At 37.3% G+C, this 21,207-nt stretch overlaps 1 protein-coding gene across 2 annotated transcripts in view; it reads left to right on the top strand.

The window, feature by feature from the left end:
* The window catches only part of BMPR2 (bone morphogenetic protein receptor type 2), a 214,465-nt gene extending 193,720 nt beyond the window's left edge, over positions 1 to 20,745 (top strand). Inside the window, exons 10-13 of one of the 2 annotated variants that reach the window (XM_020972823.2) lie at positions 2,981 to 3,117; positions 6,639 to 6,811; positions 9,162 to 10,444; positions 12,379 to 20,745. In XM_020972823.2, coding sequence (XP_020828482.1) covers positions 2,981 to 3,117; positions 6,639 to 6,811; positions 9,162 to 10,444; positions 12,379 to 12,629 — 1,844 coding nt within the window. In that variant the 3' untranslated portion in view covers positions 12,630 to 20,745. Of the gene's footprint in view, positions 1 to 2,977; positions 3,118 to 6,638; positions 6,812 to 9,161; positions 10,445 to 12,378 lie in introns of both variants that reach the window. The other variant, XM_020972822.2, reaches the window with a different exon arrangement.
* The last annotated feature ends 462 nt before the right edge of the window (positions 20,746 to 21,207 follow it).

The raw sequence follows: 21,207 nt of genomic DNA, 5'->3' as shown, positions 1-21,207 counted from the left end.
AGAAATGATAATATAATGAGATCAGTGATATACTTACAACCCACCTATATATATAGATATTCATACTGGATGACCAACATTATCTCACCCAAAATGAAAAGGAGGGCAGAAGCGGTTTATACTTTTAGTCACTGCATACAGGTGTAGAGTCTGCCTTCCAAGGGGTTCCTGCTATAACTAGGAAGTTATCTGGGGTAAAAGGAGTAGGAATGCAATTTCCTCATGGTCCATGTGCAGTTGCTAAGTTTAGATCATAACTCCTCTGAGAGGCCGATAACTTATACAACAAAGGGAAGGGCCTGAGTGGAGGAGTATTGGTGTGAATATGTTGGAGATAAGCCCCACAATTGACTATCACAGTGAGGTGGAATGGGACCTCTCTTTCAATCCTCTGATTAGTTAATTGCATACCCTTTGGGATGATGTGATATTCCCCACAGGGAAATGTCTTGCCTCCTTCCCCTCACGCTTTTTATCTACAGAGTTGTTTAATAAATATATATTAGATATAGCTGAGTGTGTAAATGAATTAATAAAGTTATTGTTGGCCTGGAGTTCAAGTAAGAAATTAGGGCTGGTTGGGTAGATTGGGAGTTAGCTGCATAGAAATGATAATGGAGCCCATAAGAGCCCAGAGGTGATATCATCCAGGGAGAAAGCATAAAGAGAGACAAGAACAGAGCTCAGGACACAATCCACAGTTGTGGCCAGGAAATGGATAGTGACAAAAAAAAGAATGATCAGATATAGATGGTAGGAGAAAAACCAGGGGAGAGCATTGTCATGGAAGCCAGGAGAAGAAGTAGTATCCAGAAGAGAGGGAAGATTCTGCTGCCTTATGCTACAGAGAGGCAAAGGTGTAACTGGGTTGATAAAGAGGAAAGTTAACAATCCTTTTACTTCTCTTTTGAAATTTAATATTTTACTCATCTAATATTCATCACTTTCATTTGGCAAGTTTTCTAGTAATATTGAGCTTATAGACAGAAAAAAAGACGTGAATGAATTTTGAAACCTTTTACTGAATTAATTCTTCTAATCCTGAATCAGTTTATCATAAAAAGCCTTTGAAGAGAGAATAAATAAACAAGGGTTTATTTTAATATGTAGTGCTAGGTAGATGTTTTTAAAAATTGAAATTAGTAATGCTAGAAAGAATTTATGATTTTTTTCCTTTTTGCTTTAAAACTCATTATACAGGGTTACATGGCAGAAAAAGATTCAAACTGGCAATGTGAAATCCTTAAGTAAATTCAGCATTGATAGGATATTGCACCAAAGTAAACATCTAATTAACTGCTTTGGTTAAAACAGTTGTATGAAAAACTATATAAAATTTACATTGGTATAAGGTTTATATGTAATTACTTATATCTACGTACATAGCACTATTATTCATTAACCCATCATAACATCAATATGATACAGCTATTCATAACCTTTTCTTTTGAAGTATACACTTTAAGCTTCACTTAATGAACTTACACAAGATCAAATAGTAATAGTAGCATTTTTCATCCCATTGTTAACCTACAGGCATCCCTCTGTAGTTATAGGTATTGTCTTTGTTTTATAAACAGAGAAATTAAAGGATAGGATGGTTATACACTGAATCAGTGCTAGAATCTAGTCTCCTAATTGGCCACCCAGTGTTCCTGGTAAAAGAACCCAGCTCCACTGAGGCTTTTTTTATCCTATCATTTGTTCAAACCATTGGTTTTCAAAAAGTGATCTAAAAAGGTTCTCCAAGTATTTTATAATATGTAGCATGAACATGTGTGATACAACTGTTGTTACTTTCATTTCCCATATGAATTAGTAATTCACATGGTAATGAATAAAAATATGAACCTGTTTAAAAAAATCATTAAAAGCAGCACCGTCATTATGTCTAGTAATTCTGTCAGTGTTGTTTGTGGGTGTTTTCTAGTGGTAAGCAGAAATACATTGGGATAGGATATGATACTTCATGTATGAGAGGAATAAAAAGACAAATACATTTATCTCCTTAGTCTGATAGCCACCTATAACTTTTAATATTAACTGGCGGCTACTGCAGGGAGCACAAAGACTTAATGAACATGGAGACCTTACATGTTGGTCCTTCAAACAATTCCTGAAATAATAGAATCACATTGACTTAGCAGGGACTGTGATGTCCTTGCCCAAGAAAGCTGGGTGGTACAATGGATAGAGCACTAGGCCTGCAGTCAGGAAGTCTTCAGACACTTCCTAGCTGTGTAACCCTGGGCAAGTCCCTTAACTTCTTGTTTGCTTCAGTTTCCTCAACTATAAAATGGAGATAATAATAACACCTACACTGTGGTGAGGATCAAACTTGTTTAAAAAAAAAAAAGACACTCAGCACAATGCCTGGCACATAGTAAACACTATAGAAATGCTTATTCCCTTCCCTTCCTCCTTCCCCAACAACACAAATCTTTTTTCTACAACAGTTGTTGTCAAGTAATCACCCAGTATCTCCTTGAACTTCATAATATTCATTCCCTGACTCTGCCCACCTCCTGTAGCTGGGGACAGAATTTAGGAATATCCACTGCCTTTTATGTATATCACAGGCTTTTCCTCCACAAGGTTTTCTGAACTATTCCACAGCTAATGCTCCCAAATCAGGAAATTTATAAAAACATTCACACCTCAGAATTTGTCATTCTTTCTTTTTAGTACTATCTTTTTTCTGTTGGTGTATATTATAGAGCTACAATGAGTACAAATATTTGCTAATAATACAGTTCTCCCCTTCCCCCCATCAGTACTGGTTTTTAAATGCCTAACTGTAATGAAAAGTTTCAAAAATGAACTAGAAAGTAGAAGAGAGTCGTGGGTAGCCAGATTATTTGTGCTTGTCTCCTACTTGCTGATTTGAGCTTGGGTCCTTGAAGTGTCGGTGACATTGTTTTGTTGTTACAGTTGAACATTTTACATCAGTCTACTTTCCTAAAACCTTGATTTTAAGCAGGTGAGTCTGTGCCAGAGTACCAGATGGCCTTCCAGACAGAAGTAGGGAACCGCCCCACTTTTGAAGACATGCAAGTCCTGGTGTCTAGGGAAAAGCAGAGGCCCAGATTCCCAGAAGCCTGGAAGGAAAACAGCCTGGTATGTAAGAGGAAAAATTGAGTTATTAAAGAAGAGCTAACAAGAAAATACAGTCATATTCTTTTAAACAAAATGTGAAGTATATCTTTTTAACAGTAGATTTCAGAATTGCTTTATTTCTTCAATATAATTACAACTATCTGAATTCTTTGGTGTAAAATTAGAGCTTGAGAGTTCTTGTATATTTCTCTTTTTTTAAAAAACAAGAAATTATGACAGGAAAGGTTTCGTAGGAGTAATGTATACTGCATTTACCATAGCCTCATGAAGAGTTTTAAACCAGATTGAATGACAGCTGTAATCATACATATTAATAAGCCTTTCCAAATGTGGTTGTTGAGATTTCTTCATTTGCTTGATACCAAAAGTAAATATATCAATCAGCCATGCAGATTAGCATAGGTCCATCAGTCCATAAACTAATAGAAATGTTGGGCAACCATAAGAGAAAAAAGAATGGAAAGAAATACTATACATTGAAACTTCTTCACAGACACTTCCTGCTATTTGATTAAATTGTTATTATAATAATATTACTTAACTTAGAACAGACTAGTGAAAATGAAAACCATTAGGTTAAAAAAAATCTGTCTGAAAGTCATTATAAATATCTAATAGACAATTTTGCATGTTGTTAAATTTTTTCTTTTTGTAATGGGTTCATTCTCTGATATAACCATTTTTCAAAACTTTATCCTTCCATAGTTCTGCTTTCTTTATAGTTGAAAGTTAGCAAAACTTGGCTAATGATTTTGACAAATGAGCATTTCATTTCAGTGCCATCATGCTCAAAGCTGTCACATGAAGAAATTCTTAGGAAATTGTCTTCTGATCCTTTACTGGCTTGTAACACGCAATCAAGCCTGCTTTTGTTTTTAGAACTTAAGTCATTTACTTAACCAGAAAAATAAAGCCCATTATTTTGAGTCTTCTGGCATTTTAAAAAAGTATTATTGAGCACCCCCAAAGTTTTTGTGGGATATGCTTTCTATGCATTTTTTCTTGAAAGCCTTTTACTCTTTAAAATAGGTTGCCAAGTAAGGGATTAGGAAAACTTGGTTTATTTCGAAATGATGCATTTAAATAGTTGATCGGCTAGGTGGCACAGTGGATAGAACACCGGCCCTGAAGTCAGGAAGACCTGAGTTCAAATGTGGCCTCAGACCAAACACCTGACACTTACTAGCTGTGTAACCCTGGGCAAGTCACTTAACCCCAATTGCTTTAAAAAAGAAAAAAAAAAAGAAATAGTTGATCAGTCCACAGAACTGCCTCCTTGTAGTAAAAGTCCACTTTTAGAGTCAGGGAGAGCCCAAAGTAGTACAAAAAAAAAATTAGAAACCAGCTTTTAAATAATTGAGATTTTAATATAAATGTATTGACTGTAGGTTTTCTTTAAAAAAAAAATCAGAGGTTTAGTCAAATGAAGTCATCAGTGTAGGGAAATCCTAGTATAGGTACAGATCTCAGATATCACCTGTAAATTAGAGTTTTAAAGGTTGTCTGATGAGCATTGGGAGGTTAAGTGATTTACTTATGGTCATACTGCCCAGTGTGTCAGGTGAAACATTTGAACCTGGTTCTTCCTGACTCCAAGACCACACCCCTTCCACTACCCAATATGCTTGACATAGCTTTTTTTTTTTTAAATGAATTTCAACCCTCAGGCATAAGTTCTCTGCACAACTCCCACCATAAATTTCTCTTTCTCCCTTGCCACTCTGTTACTCCTTTTCTTCCCTTTTCCTCTAATGCCTTGGTTACTCCAAAACTATTCTTGGTCCACATCTTCTTCCCTTTATTATTGACATCATTGGATACAGCAGCTCTTTCCTTTCCTTCTACTTCCTTTTAAATCCCCTTATCATCTAGTTTCAGTCATAAGCATTTAACCCATGATCTCCTTGGCCAAACAAAAGAAGTCTCCACTCTGGTTTCAACTTCATAGGTTTTTAGTTATACTCTGGCTTGGTTTCTCTGACATTATCATTTCATAGTCTTCTTCCTTTCTATCCAGTCACTCTTAGTACCATCAGCTCTACGGGTTTCTCTTTACTGAAAGACCTGTGGGGTCACTCCAGAATTCAGCACTAGCCCCCACATAGCACTGTGCCCAGTTTTATCAATTAAACACAAAAAGAATATTATTTGTATATAAATAATTCTGAGATTTCTTTCTCACCTAGACCAATCTTCTTTCTCTCTAAATTTGTTTCTTTTGCTTCCTTAAGGAAATACCATCGGTGTTAACCTGCCATCTTAAATAACATGGGAAAGCAGGAATCTCTACCTTATCCTTCTTTCTAATAATGATTTCCTATCTTTCTCCATTACTGTTGATGACATCACAATCCTTTTAGAAAGGCACCATGGTGCAATAAGAAAAGCAATAAACTTAGAATCGGGAAAACCCTAGATTTAGTCCTGACTCTGACCCTTACCAGGTATGTGGCCTTGGGCAAATCACATAACTTCTCTGAACCTAATAGTTACCACATCTCAGGATGGGGATAATAATAAAAATTCAACCTGTCTTGCAAGGTTGTGAGGACAGTACTTTGCAAACTCTCATCATCTCAAGATAAAGAGCTAAATAGGAACTGTTGGGGGAGGGGGTATGTTATTTAGCTTCCAGTGCTCAAAAGCTCAAAGTCATCTTTACCTCATTTCTTTCCTTTGTTTTCCCATTCACCCTACTGTTAAACCACATTGTTGAATCTACGCAGTTATCTGCTGACTTTATCTTTTTCTTGGTTTCCTTGGTTCTTCACTGATTTTATTTCTCCATTCCAACCAAATTCACTTCCTCACAATATTCTACCCACATTTTTTTCTTCTTCTGAACTAATTCTTCCTAATCACTCCACAATCCTTCCCACCCATCCATAGCCAAATCATAGCCTTCAGTTTCTTCAAATTTCATGGCAAGAAGAAACCAGCCTGAAAATTTGAATTTGTGGATTAGTCACTTTGGGGGATATTCATGACAAGAAGCTAATCAGAAATCAGCTCCATCTGTATATTATATGGTAGTATATGTATGTACATACATAATTTTATACATAAAGGCACTCCCTAACTTACATATGACTTTTGTGCCTTTCTGAGACAAGCAGGTAGCTAGGTAGCTAACCTAAGATTACATTACTTTTTAGAATATCCTTATCATACTGCTGTTTCATATTGAGCTTTCAGTCAAAACAAATAAGATATTTTTCAGTTCATCAGCTGTCTTATGCTTTTGATGTCGAATTTGTGAACAAATCCAAGTGTAAGTAAGAACCCTAATAATCTGTTTGGAATAAACAAAATGAGATGGATGCATCTGGAAAGATCTCATGAGTTTGCTAACTTTTAATTGACTTGTTAATTTTTACTTGTCACATGGGACCTAGAACACATATTAAGAGTACCCTACATATAGTAGTTGCTTAATTACTCATTTTAAGTTGAATTTAATCATTGACTTTTTAAGTTGAAGTTTAAGATTCAAATTGTTTGACATAAAGTTTTTGTCCTAGGCTGTAAGATCACTAAAGGAGACAATCGAGGACTGTTGGGACCAGGATGCAGAGGCTAGGCTAACTGCTCAGTGTGCTGAGGAGAGGATGGCTGAACTCATGATGATTTGGGAAAGGAACAAATCAGTCAGTCCAACAGTCAATCCAATGTCTACTGCTATGCAGAATGAACGGTAAGAACAGTGTGGGATTAGTTTGGGCATAAGTCACTGAGTGCTTCAGTAGGAAAAAGAAGTGGAATAGGAGGTAAGTTCTTAAATGTCAAACCAGTATTGCCATTTTCCCAGTGAAGGTTTTTGTTTTTCTTAATGAGTTTAGAGGAATACCTACCTTTATATCTAAAGGAGAGAAAGAAAAGATGTCTTTCTAAGTTACATAATTTCCTTGAGAGGAGATATACATTTCATTATCTATTCTCTGGGACCTTCACTGGTTTTTCATTTACTCAGAGTTTGACTTCCTTTTAGTGATCTTTTCATTTACAGTGTTGTTTATGGTGCAGTGTGTTAAGAACTCTGGACTTGGAGTCAAGAAGATCTGCATTCAGATCCTGCCAGATCCTGCCTCTGACATTCACTAGATTTGTGACCTTAGGGAAGTCACTCAACCTCCATCAATCTCAATTTTCTCGTTTGTAAAATGGGGATAATAATAGCCCCCACCTCCCAGGGTTGTTGTAAAGATAAACAAGCTACTATTTGTAAGTATATAGCACTGCACGGCTGGCAGAGGACTTACATAGATGCTCTCATGTGTCCTAATAACAACCCTGTGAGTGAGTTTGGTGCTGTTATTACCATCTTCATTTTATGAGCCAAAAGAAGTCGGATGACTTACCCAGTCTTAAAGAGTAAGTAAGTGTCTGAGGCAAGATTTAAACCTGGATTTTCTTGATTGCAAGTCCAGCACTCTGTCCATCAGACCATTCTGCTTCAATCCATATAAATTTTTCTTGATTCTCTTAGTTTGTGATATTCATTTCTTACTGCACAGTTATTCCCCACTACAAATCACTGTCAGGTAGTTCACATCAAGCGTCTTTAAAGGCACCCAGAAAAGAGCTACTAGAACTTACAGAGGGCCTGACTCTATTCCCTGCTGGGATTCTTGGGAGAGGAGTAAGTTTGACGCTTGTACAGTTATCTTTTCCATTCCCCAGCATATTTAAGTTCTGAGAGCAAACCTGTGAAATAAAGTGCTATGATTGGCTCTCCCCAGACTGGCTGTTCTCTGCTGTTTTTCCTCATGTTAACATGGTCTTGGTGGCCACTGGGCTCCCATGACGAGTAAGTAACAGGTTGCAAAAGGTCTCAGGTCCCAAGACTGGTTCAGAAGAGGCAAATCTCCCCAGGGAGATTCATTCTGCTGTCATCTCCTCGCTGGTTCCCACAGCTATCCAGCGTACTCTCTTTTCTCTTCCTCCCTTCCTTGTGCTTCTGTTCTGTAGCATCTCCTTTCTGTCAGTCTTGGTGATTCTCTCAGTACTTATTGCCCTTTCGAGATGCCCTCTTCCCTCTGACGCCTCTACCTACCACCTGCTGTTATTGATGATTACATTGTTGATTCTGTGATCAGTGTTGCCTGTAATGTTCTTTTTAAATATCACCTATATATTAATGCAAAGGTGTGTTGTGGGCTCAGATGGTTCACACAGCATGATTTGGCTCACGCTTCATACCTTCTTAGGTGTAATCCTAGTTCTAAAGACATTACAACCATCTTGGTCAGTTTGGGGTCATTAACAATTGAGTCAGAACCTCACCATTTCCTTGGACTTTCCTTTCAAAGATTCAGAGGCCTCACAGGCACCTCCAAATGGCCGCACAGGGGACCCTGGTTCCTTAGGCTAGTTGATACCAGTGTCCAGCTCTCCCCTAAAACTTTTGTGGCTCTCTGAGACCTTTCTGGAGTGTGAAGATAGAGATCAAGCATACTGATGGTCAGCTTCTGCCTATTAGTATAGATGCTTTGGCCCTTAATCTAATATTTCTTGAACAGCTAGTTTGTGCATAGCATTCTAGTAGGTGGTATAGAGGTTCAAAAGTGTGATTGCTTTTATCTGCAAGGAATTTGCAATCTAATTGTGGCTGTTTGTTAAATGGTTGTTATAGTATTGTTTTAAAGTACTGTTTTTTGATTGGTAAGGTTTTATGACTGTCATGCTGCTGTTTATGCAAAGAAAGGTTAAATTGATACTTGCATATATTTAGGAAATAAAAAAAGAGAAAGGATGTGTCTGAAAAGTCTCCTCAGGTTGGTCTGTTTCCACAGACCTTTTTCAGTAATCCTGTGTTTTTATGAAAACGGCATCAATAGATGATTGTTACCACTTTTGTTTAATGAAGTGGGACATTTTGATATTCAAGTTAGTTAATGTGAATTTTCTAAGTCATGAAACACCCAGAATAAAATGGATTATGAACCAAAATTAAAGTAGCTCAGATTTTAAATCAGAGATGTTACATGTGGAGATAGTTTGTCATAAATGGCCTCTCAATGTGACACTTGTTTTCTTTCTTTAAGCAACCTATCACACAACAGGCGTGTGCCAAAGATTGGCCCTTATCCAGATTATTCTTCTTCTTCATACATAGAAGACTCCATTCACCACCCTGACAGCATCGTGAAGAACATTTCCTTGGAACACTCAGTGTCCAGCAGCACGCCTTTAACTGGAGGTGAAAAGAACCGAAATTCAATTAACTATGAGCGACAGCAAGCACAGGCTCGGATTCCCAGTCCTGAAACCAGCGTCACCAGCCTGTCCACGAACACCACCACCACAAACACCACCGGCCTTACTCCTAGCACCGGCATGACCACCATCTCGGAGATGCCCTACTCAGATGAAACAAGTCTCCACACCACGAATGTGACTCAGCCAGTTGGGCCAACCCCTGTCTGCCTACAGCTAACCGAAGAAGACTTGGAGACCAACAAGTTGGACCCAAAAGAAGTTGATAAAAATCTGAAGGAGAGCTCTGATGAGAACCTAATGGAGCACTCCCTTAAACAGTTCAGTGGACCAGACCCCCTGAGCAGCACCAGCTCCAGCTTGCTTTACCCACTGATAAAACTTGCAGTGGAAGTAACCGGACAGCAGGACTTCACACAGACTGGTAATGGTCAGGTGTGTTTAATTCCTGACGTCCCACCTGCTCAGGTCTATCCTCTCCCCAAGCAACAAAACCTTCCGAAGAGACCTACTAGCCTACCCTTGAACACCAAAAACTCCACAAAAGAACCCCGGCTGAAATTTGGCAGCAAGCACAAATCAAACTTGAAGCAAGTGGAAACTGGAGTTGCCAAGATGAATACAATCAATGCTGCAGAACCTCATGTAGTGACAGTCACCATGAATGGAGTGGCAGGCAGAAGCCACAACGTGAACTCACATGTTGCTACAGCCCCATATGCCAATGGTGTAGTGCCATCTGGTCAGGCACCCAACTCAGTGGCACACAGGGCCCAGGAAATACTACAGAATCAGTTCAGTGGCGAGGACAGCCGTCTGACTATCAACTCCAGCCCTGATGAACACGAGCCTCTCCTGAGACGGGAGCAGCAGGCTGGCCATGATGAAGGCGTCCTGGATCGTCTGGTGGACAGGAGAGATCGCCCTCTGGAAGGTGGTCGGACAAACTCCAATAACAACAACAGTAATCCGTGTCCTGGCCAAGAGGTTCTTAATGTTGGCCTTCAGAGCTCAGGCACAGATCCTGGGCAGTCAAAGCCCAGAAGGGCACAGAGGCCTAATTCTTTGGACCTGTCAGCCACTAGTGCTCTGGACAGCAGTAGTATACAGTGTAAGTGAAGGCTTTGTGTAACCAGTCTCTCTGTGCAGGTAACCACTCAGCTATCATCAAATTGCATCTCAGCAAGTTGGTTCACCACTTTCAAAAATAAATGAGAAAACTGTGGAGCCCTGAGAAGTAATAAAGTTATATTTGAAGCCAAAAATATTAATTTTTTTCTGTGTCACCATCAATTAATATTATATTATTTAACGTAGGCAGCTATGTGACACAATAAAGTAGAGTGCTGGACTGGGCGTGAGAAAGACCTGGATACAAGCCTGGTCTCAGATTCCAACAAGCTCTATGATCCTGGGGCGAGTCGCTTAACCTCTGTCTGTCTCAGCTTCCTCAAGCACTCACCTCCTAGGGTTGTAAAGATAAAACAAGTTAATGTTTCTAAAGTGCTACGTAATCGCCAATTGTTATTATTTAAATAGTTATAGATCTAATATACGACAGACTTGGCTGTACCTTTACTAGGCAACACTTATATTTATGTTTATAAATTGTAGGAACTAAGTAATATCTATCAATTGCAAAAGACAAGCTAGTTCCTCGAGGAATAAGGTGAAGTTATCCTTTTATGAGTTCTTCTAGCATTTTAATTAGTTTAAAACACACAATACTACCAATTGTAGCTATCTTAAGAATATAATGAGTTACTTCGGGGATTTTATCCAAAAAACTAGTAAATTTCCAGTCATAAGGAAAATTCAGAACAGTCACCAGAGACTGTGGTACCTCATCCTCCTTTCTTACTGCCTCATCATCTAGAAGCTTGTATTGACAGGTCCCTGGAGGCTCCTGGCATTGTCTAGGCACTGTTCAACTCAAGTTAAATCGGTACATGATCTCTGACCTATAGGAGTTAATCATCCAAAACAAGAGCTCGCTAAGTTCAATCACATTTACCCCTAAATGGGCACTTTTTTGCTGATTCTTTGATGTCAGCTTCTTGTGCCAACAAAACTATTGGAAAGAATTGGCCATCTAATGAAGGAGCAGCTTTGTCTGCATCATTAGAAAAGGCAAAAGGATAGTTGTCTAGCGTGAATTAATCCTTTGAGCATGTAGAAGGGTGAAAATACTTTCTTTTGTTCATACAAGGAATTTATTTCCGTTTTAGTTAGGAGTAAAAATGAAAATGCTTTCTTGACATTACTGACAGAGGATACTGCATACAAGGAAGCAGACAATATATTCAAGATTTGTGAATATCTTAGGAGAACTGCAGCACAAGTAGAAGAGAGGCATATTCAAGACTTAGGTCAGAAGCACCTGGCCACATTCTTCAAAAACTGTCCCAGAGTGTCCAAATGGAAAAGGCCCTCGCATTGAGTGACAGCTACCTCAGACAGGAAGGCAATACAATATGACCCAACTGATCAGTTCTTAAGAAGAAAACCATTGAAAAATAACATTTTGATAGGTCCACTGTTTCTCTGAATTATGCAGTATACTAAGTACTATTTAAACTTGGTCCACCTTGAGTTGACTATTAAGGGGCATAGAACTCTTCTATTTTTGCCTAATTTTCCAGAACTTTAGAATTGCACTTAGAAGCAGCAAAGCATATGAGAATTTCTCAAGGGCTTCAGTTTTCGACTAAATTTACGTTTGTGCTTCTATCTCTATCCTGCAGAACGATTTTGTATTCATAACTCATTAAGAGTTATTTTACAGGTAATTAACCTAGAGCTGAATTTCCTGAGTATGAGCTGTGAGGGAGGAAAAATCAGGATAAACAAGCCTCCAAATGATTGAAGATAGGCTTTGCCCACAAAATGACTAATAGTGGATTTCAAGATATACTCCATCAATACCTGCCACTGTTATTTGCCTTGATGGCTATTTTATCATACCCCATTATCTCTATATAAATTAACCAAACCACTATGGGCAGTTTTTTCCAAATAACACTTTTTTTGCTCTTCTGTTTTCAGTAGGTGAGTCATCACAAGATGGCAAGCCAGGATCAGGTGAAAAGATCAAGAAACGTGTGAAAACCCCCTATTCCCTTAAGCGGTGGCGCCCTTCCACCTGGGTCATCTCCACGGAACCACTGGACTGTGAGGTCAACAACAACGGTAGTGACAGGGCTGCTCATTCCAAATCTAGCACTGCTGTTTACCTTGCAGAAGGGGGCACTGCCACAACCAGGGTGTCTCAAGATACAGGAATGAACTGTCTGTGAAATGTCTCACAAGCCTACCCAGAAAAGGACTTTTTTTTTCATCATTTAAAACAAACATGCAGAAGACATTAAAAAGAAAACAAAAACGTTATCCTCCTGTCAGCTCCCCCTACCAAGAACTTGCTTTAAATAGATTTCAGCTATGCAGAAATTTTTTAGCTTATGCTTCCATATTTTTTAAGTTTGTTTTTTTATGTTTTTGCACTTTTATTTAGTCTCACTAAAGTTAAGTCTGTCTGTTATGACCACAGAATTCTATATATGCGTATCAAGAAGAGGTGGTCTCAAAATATTTTTTTTTAATGTATTTCTGATAATCAGTTTGGACCATTTTCTAAAAGGTCACTAAAATCAGAAGCAGACTCTAAGACAGGTTTGACTGCAGTGGTGTCTTGTATCCATGTTTGATTTCTGTGCACAAGCTAGTCTGTATGTTTATCCATTCCTGAGTGTATCTTTTGAACATCCCTCTTGTGTTCTGTTGGAATGTGCAATAGTCTGAAGGCCGCAGGATACCCCGTATTTCTGGCACGGACACAGGTGTGTCCTCCCACACGGTTGATACTGGTTAATTTCTTCCGCATCAGTTGGGCTGATCAGATTGTGTGACAGTGAACTTTGCATGTTACAGCCAGCCTGAAACTGCTACCTTGTCTCATTTTTTTCTCTAAGGTTATTACGGAGAGTGCAAAAACCTTGCCTCAAAGGGCTCTAAAGAGGGAACCACAAAACTTAATTTAAAATGCAATTCTTTTTAACCTTCCAAATCTGAATACATTTCCTTCCAAGCATTTTAAGAAACCATAATTAGAGTATTAATTTTGAAAGTTCTTAAAATAGAGCATTGAACAAAAACATAAGAAAACACAAATGTCAGCCATTTTTCCACTTTATTTTCCTATTTGTATCTGTACTCTTTCCATATTCAGTCATGTTAGTAATGTGTTATGTAAGGAGTACATTTTTACCAGAAAGCATGAAGAGCTAACACTGTGATGTAATTTTTAAGTAGGTAGCTTGTTCTCTCATCCCTTCATTGAGCAGTCTGACCTAAAAGAGGTTCTATTTCCTGGTTTAAAAATGGATTTTAAAAGTAATTTTTAGTTACGGACCTGTAGTGTCTTGTGTAGTTAGTTCCCAAACAAAGCCGCATGGCTTCATCAGAAAATGATTCATCTTCCTAAGACCTAAAGCACTGTGTGGAAAAATTATTCCGTCAGCATGCCAAATGCCTGTGGCAGGAAGGATTGCTGCCACACCTGCCTGTCTTAAGCTGATTGAGGCCGAACTTCTCTCCTTTCAAGTCATCTCTTTCTTTGCTTTACCTTTCACATGTCTCCTCCCCCATTAAGTACTTTTGCCCACTCTCCATATGAACTGCTGATATATAACTAGCATATGTGATGTACTGGATGCCTTTTTCTGCCATAGCATGTCTGTGTCCCATTCTTTGGGCTCTTCTTATTTCTGAAGCTTCCCTCACCTCTTTCACTTCTTCTGAAACATATCTAAGCAGCCTCAACATATGCTTTCTCAGAAATTAGAGCACCTTCTCTCAAATGAGGGATGCCTTTCTTTCTAAGCACAATTCTTTTGATAACTCAATGTGTGTGAACAATAATAATCTAATACCTTTTATTTCTCCAAGTGGTCCCAGGGCTTTATATACATTAGCTAAGTGATTCCCAAAAGGTTGGTTCAGGGATCTGCCTCCTGAACTGCACTGCCTCAGTTATGGAACCTTCTCCACATGCTTCTCCATTTAGCCAGAGACAGCCAGCCTGACATCTTGCCTTGCATGCTCATTTCCTTCTTACATATTCTAGCTGCTATGAGCTCACGTCCTGGAAATGGAATACTTGCACCATGTTTGGGTTCTTGACATTGAGCCCTTTGTCTACTTTTTGGCACTGATGCTTGCAAAAATGGTACCCCAGGCTTCCTTATTTTGACATTTCTCTTTAGTTGGACTTCATAGACTTTTCTCAAATTTCTGCTTACATGTGATGAACTTGATTTTTCTAGTGGTAATCGTCTATGTAATGAAACGATTTGAAAAAATTTTCCTTTGTTCTTCAGGATTTAGATACATCCCTCAGAGATGTTTCAGGGAATTCTTTTAAATAATGGATAAAATATTCAAACCTTTATCCAATATGAAGTATGTTTAATGGTGAGGAAAGAACAGCTGAGCTCCACCTGATCCTTCTTTTCCTGCCGTGATAGGAATTAGTCCATATTCTACCATGCTTCATCTGGGGGCTAATTCTTTGTAAGTTTTCCAACTTTTTAACACTTCGTGCAATCAAATGATGTGAATAAAGTTTATATACCAGATGAAAAAAACCTTACTACATTATTCATTTAACAAAAGCCTATTATAACAGCTGTATTTTTTTCCCTTTACTTCTCTAGCAGTCTGATGGAAAAAGGTAGAAAATGCTTTTTATGATAAAGCATCTTATCAGTAAAATAATTCTGAAAAATGGTTTTGTTAAATAGTCATTAATTTGTTTCAGACTACTTAATTGCTTAAATATGTTTGTAATTCTTAGTGAAGCAATTTCATTTTAACTGTCTTCATTGTGGCTCTGCTACTGCTGCAGAGCAGTAGGCTAAAATATATGTTTCCAAATTCTAATGTTTAACTGACATCAAAAACATTGGACCTTAAAAAGTAGTTTGATCTTTTTACAAACAAAAAGCCTTATAATGAAAATAATAGAATGTAGTTCACTGAACAGTAGTAAAGAAACTTTAAAGATCTAATAATAAGTAACTCAATTCCAAAATAGCACCCCTAACTAAAGTTCAACTAGCATACCAAAAATCAATGGTTGAAAGTTTTAGTTTCATTGTTTTTGGGAAAGGGTTAATTATTTATGAGGAAAATAATTTTCCTTTCCTTTTTAATGGATGGTTTATGAGTAGACAGTAGACTGACACTGTAAATAAGGGATTGTGCCAATATTACATAAATAATGACAAGGATATTCTATATGCTGCTTGGTTGGATGAAATTCAGTCACAGTGGGCAAGCACAAGATCAGATTTCCTCATTGTTTTAGCAGAGTAAAAGCTAAGAGGTGAGCAGGCATCAAAAGATAAGGGCAAATATGTCCAAAGTTAATTTTCTCTATTTGTAAGCTGGAAAATGTGGCTAATTTGAGGCCAAAAGAAAAAAATCAGTCCATTACATGCTACCATGATTTCTTAAAAAGGTTTCATTTCCGCGCATTAAAACTTTACATTGCAGACTTAAGACAAAATTATTTTTAGTAAAGTTGAAAGTGGATTATTGGTATAAAGAGATTTTTTTTGTAATGATTCCATGTTGATATAAAAACTTGTGTTTTTTGTTAGTATGTTTAATGAGCTCAATTCTATCAAACATTTGTTTCCATTCCATTCCAAAACAATCTCCTTTTAGGGTAAGAAAACACAATTTTGTCATTTTGGAAAACAATATTGAGACAAAGAATGGGCATAGTATATAGGAAGGCTACAAGGAAAAGCTTTGTGTGGCAAGTGGGTTTTGTAAAGCTGATTCCTTTCTGTTCATCTACTTGCTCTATAAAACTCCAATTGATCCTGAAGGCATCAAGAATTGATATAGGAAACATTTGATTAATATATGTAAGCATGTGCATATACATGAGTGGGAGTGATCTTAAAATGGAACAAGAAGTATTATTTTTAAATTTTTCCAAATTTACTCTTATAGAATGCTAATTTATGGCTTAATAGACTTAAGAGCTATATGATATTTCTAGCTAGAATGAAAACACAAGAATCATTTTGGAATGGACCATACTTAAGATCCCAGTCTTGCGCTATGTGAATTTTAGCCAAAACTACCTTGAATGTCCCCTTTGTGGATATGCTTGATAAAGAAGTAAAACTGGTAAATCACTGGTTGAGGTACTTATCTGAAAGAACCAAAACAGGGCTGTTAAGCAGATATTCAAAATTAAGCAAATACATAAAATAAAAAATTAGGAAATGATAGGACTGGGAGGGCCAGGCCAAGATGGCAAATTAGAAGCAACCTAGCTGACCCAACATTCCCTTCCAAACAATTTTAAAATAACACCTCAAATCAAATTTTGGAATGGCAGAGCCAACAAGAGATCAAGGTGAGAAATTTTTCCAACCTAAGAAAACTTAAAAGGTTGGCAGGAGAAGTTTGTGACACCACGGTGGAAGCCTGTCAAGAGCCCACACACATTGTTGCAATAACAGTGGCTACAGCAGCAGCAGCAGCAGCTTCAGGAACCCTCAGCCCACAAAAGGGTAAAGGGGTCGAACAATTGGTCAGGGGGACCCTTTGCTGACCCTGGGTACAGTTGGCACCGATTGGCAGTTCTACTACCCATAAGCAGTTCTGGGTCACAGTTCAAGTGAGGAGAGGGGTTACAAGGGAGCAGGAACCCTGGTCACAATACCAGCACAAAGAGAGCACATTAGCATTTGTGGCTGCAGGGGAACAGGAGCCCTTCCTGGGTAGAGCATAGAGCAGGAGAGCAATGACCATAGCTCTCTCTGAATCACATCACATTGGAAGCACCATGAATTTGCAGACCCCCAGAAATATTTCTGAAAATGGCAGCTTGAAAAAGCCTGAAATTTGGGACAGTCCTCCTCATTCCCCTACCTCCCCCCCCCCCAGTGAGTGGAGCCCAATTTTAACATAAAGTTCAAAGTCAAGAAATAGGCAGGAGAAATGAGCAAATAACAATAACAACAACATCAAAGAATTTGACCATAAAATGTTGCTATGGTGGCAGGGAAGACCAAGACATAAACTCAAAAGAAGGTGACAGTGTGAAAACAAATACAAGCAAATCCTCAAAGGAAAATGTTAATTGGGTCTAAGCCCAAGAAGAATTCCTGAAAGAGTTAATGACAGAGATAAAAGTGGTAGAGGAAAAGAAATGAGAGCGATGCAAGAAAATTATGAAAAGAGAATTAGCAGCTTAGTAGAAAAGGCACAAAAACATACTGAAGAAAATAACACCTTAAAAAACAAAATTGGCCTAATGGTAAAAGAGGCACAAAAATTCACTGAAGAAAATAATTCCTTAAAAATTAGAATTGGGCTAGTGGAAGCTAATGAGTCCATCAGACATCAAAAAACAATAAAACAAAGTCCAAAGGATTGGGAGGGCTGGGCCATCTAGCTATTTGTCCATTTAAACTAGCCTTGGTCTTATGTCCATACCCTTGCTCCAGAGAATGAGCTATGGCACTTTGTTTTTTGCATGTCCAATCTTTACCTTACAGAAGTTTCTTGTGCACTTTATAAGCCTTCTGCTTCCTCTCAGCTACATTTCCTCTCTCCCAGTAGAAAATGGTCATGATCTTCTATATGTTATCCTTTAATACACTTGAAAACTGTTCTGTCAGTCCAGGTGTCTATTTTCCAGACTAAATTTACCTAATTTCTTTAGTTTTTCCTACCTTGCTTCATAATCTTTTTATTCATAGTTTTAAACAGTTAAAACATACAATTGTAACATTCAAATAGACCCCTAATTGAATAGTTGCAGAAGATTGCAGAACTTGACAAAAGGTTCAATTATTATGCTATTAGCAAATTAGCCCTTGACAGTTGGGCTTTAGACTGGACCATTCAACACTTTGTAAATTTCAACTGTAGGATTTTATGTTTAAATGTTCCCAGCAATTGAAAGTGTAAATCCATGCATGAAGAGTTGTACATCTCACTAGCTTGCCATGCTTTGGTATTATTTGAACTATTATTGCAGCAAGCTTTGTGTCATTGTAATAGAGCCATAATAATGTTGTATAGACCTCTTTCTAAACTACAATATTTCATACACTAAATGCTACAGGTTCGGCTACCAGATAGATATGCCATGCTAAGCAAGTATCATCTGAGAATTGTCATAGGCCACTTTAAAAATGTACATATTTCATTGCAGCATAGATTGGATTGTGACAACCAATTTTCATTCTTTGAATTTCTTCCTGAATTCCCTTCAGTGGCTGGTTAAAGCTGAATTATTTCTGCATGTAAAGAAAAAGCTAGAAATTCAGTTGATAGGAGATACACCTAAAAGCAAAGAAGTCAAAAAAATCTGGTCTGTATATTAAAATTATGCCTAAAATAAATCTAAGATTTTAAAAGGATTACTTGAACATTTAAGTTCCGTTATTATTGTTATGATGTTCAGAAAGTTACTATGAAAACATTGTATACATGTTTATTTTTTAAACCCAATTTAAAACTTAACATCTAGATTTTAAATTCTTTGGGGGGAAAATCTAGATTAAAATCATATCATATAAGGCCTCAATTTAGGATTGAATTTTTTAAACTGATAACTTTTAAATTATGATATTTTCAGTGTTTTAAAGGATAATTTATCATTTTTACCATTTAATTTGCACTTGTAGATTTCAAAAAACAAGCTGTTTTAGGCTTTTGAAAGGCATCTAAGTCAGGGTACCCAATTTTACTTAAAAACACTCAGGGCCCATCATGTCCCTTTGCACACTGTGGATTTCGGTTGATTCTAGACAGTTGGGTCCAGGCTAATACATAAGTGTAATCTGTACATAGTATATTTTATTTCATCTTATGTCGATTTAATTTACATAATTACATTATAAAAGAGAAGAGATTTATAAAAAACTTGTCTGGTCATAGAGAATGAATAAAAGGATGGTTTTGAAGCAAAGAAACCTTCCAGACTAATTGGCTACATGTTGCTGCATAGTAAATAATGGCCTTCTAGTGGAAATACCATCTTCAAAGCCATTACAACCCTTTGAATGAATGAATATGCAGGTTGGCTTGAGTGGGTTGTTTGTTTTTTTAATGAAAGAGCTCACCTACCCGGTAGAATTTTCTCAGCAAATAACTTGCTTAGCCTTAGGAAACACTTTTCTAAAACATAAGTCAACAAATCCAGAAATAATTTAGAAGTCCTAATAAGAAATAGCCCAAGGTGGTAGCACTCTTCTGTCTCTTCACATTGTTGAGCCCAGCAAGAATTTGCCAAGTTACTCTCCATCCATAGCTATTGATTCAGACTTGAGCCTAGAGTTCAGTTTTGTTTTTTAAATTATCAGGCAAGTTAAGACCCAAAGCTAAGCGTTTCACATACTTAAAATCCTGCTAGTGAAGTAGTCTGAAATCTAATCTTTCATCTCAGGCAATACACCTCAGTATCAATTCGTGTTTATAAGAGAACTAGCACCCTTCCCACAAAATGTTTAACACTGCGTGACTGAAAGAACACAAAAGACCTAAAAAGATACAATTCAAAGTTAATTCAGCCTGTATTTTAACTTTGAATTACCTGGCTTATGTGGCTTTTTTGAATCACATTTATTTATTTAAACGGTTTTGTATGCTTTGTCTTTTCGTTTCCTTAGGTAATGTGCTGCGTAGATGTTTGTATAACCTGGAATCATCCTTAGATTTCAGTTGGTGACTTTTTTCACATGACTATACATGGTTTACTGTAAAATACACTAACTTCTAGGGTTTGGTGTTTGTAGAAGCTGAAACATGGAGATGTATAGCTGCCATGGTTATTAGGAAAGGACAGGAGAAATATAAACTAGAGAACATTCATGTCTAAGTATGCTTTTCTGGAAAAGAAAGTGTAAAGAAAAAGCAGAATCTCCTCAGAACCCTCTTGTTAACGGGTATTTTTTGTTGGTGTGTTTTCCTCTTAACTTGGTGTCCATTCCTCTAAAATTATGGATGGAATATCATGTATGAATTTATAAATAATTACTTTTAGTTACTTTGCTTTTGTATAAGCTGTCTGATAACTTGCTATGCTGTATAAGTTGTGTTTGATGGAACAGTGTGACTATGAAATATGAAATAAAGCAAATTCCTTTCCTTTTTTTTTTATCATCTATGGATGCCACTATGAAAGCTGACATTAAGCCACTACAGAGTTTTCTATGAATACTTGTAAGTAAATGCTTTGATATATATAAACCTAAATAAAGAGAGATTGTATTGATACAGAGACATTGGATAAGAAAATTTTAAGACAATTCTTTAGGTTTAAAAAAGGCTTGCTGTAAAATGGTGCATTACTCCATTTATTAAAGATCATATTAATGACAATTGCGGTCTTTTGGCTTGGTGAATTGACCACAAGTTTTCATTGCTTGAAAATTGTATTTTGTATCCTCAAGAAAATTTGAACATTCAGTTCTGTTGACTTCTTTGATTCTTCAGGGACCTCTGATTTTATTTGGCATGAATATCCTCTCTAGCAATGCAGATCACAATTTCTCTATGATTGTGAAAAAGGTTTTTGAGAGTTGTAGTGACCAAAAAATTCATCACCTAGAGCCAATCATATAATAAGTAACATTTCCCGTAGGCTTAGTCCTGACAACTGAAGTCCATTGTCACTGGCCTCAGTCATCATTTTTTATAATGGGCTGCATTTTGCCCTATTAATAGACAGAGTAAGTGGCAACCTACAGGGTGTAATTTGAAGGATGCCTGAGCCCCCTTCAATTCAACATGTAGCACTTACTGGGTGCTTGATGTAAGTAAGATACACAGTTAATTAAGACA

The sequence above is a fragment of the Phascolarctos cinereus genome, unplaced genomic scaffold (genome assembly GCF_003287225.1).
Source record: "Phascolarctos cinereus isolate Bilbo 61053 unplaced genomic scaffold, phaCin_HiC Scaffold_7;HRSCAF=346, whole genome shotgun sequence".
In the NCBI taxonomy this organism is placed as follows: Eukaryota; Metazoa; Chordata; class Mammalia; order Diprotodontia; family Phascolarctidae; genus Phascolarctos; species Phascolarctos cinereus.
This window is presented reverse-complemented; position numbering and strand designations above follow the sequence as displayed.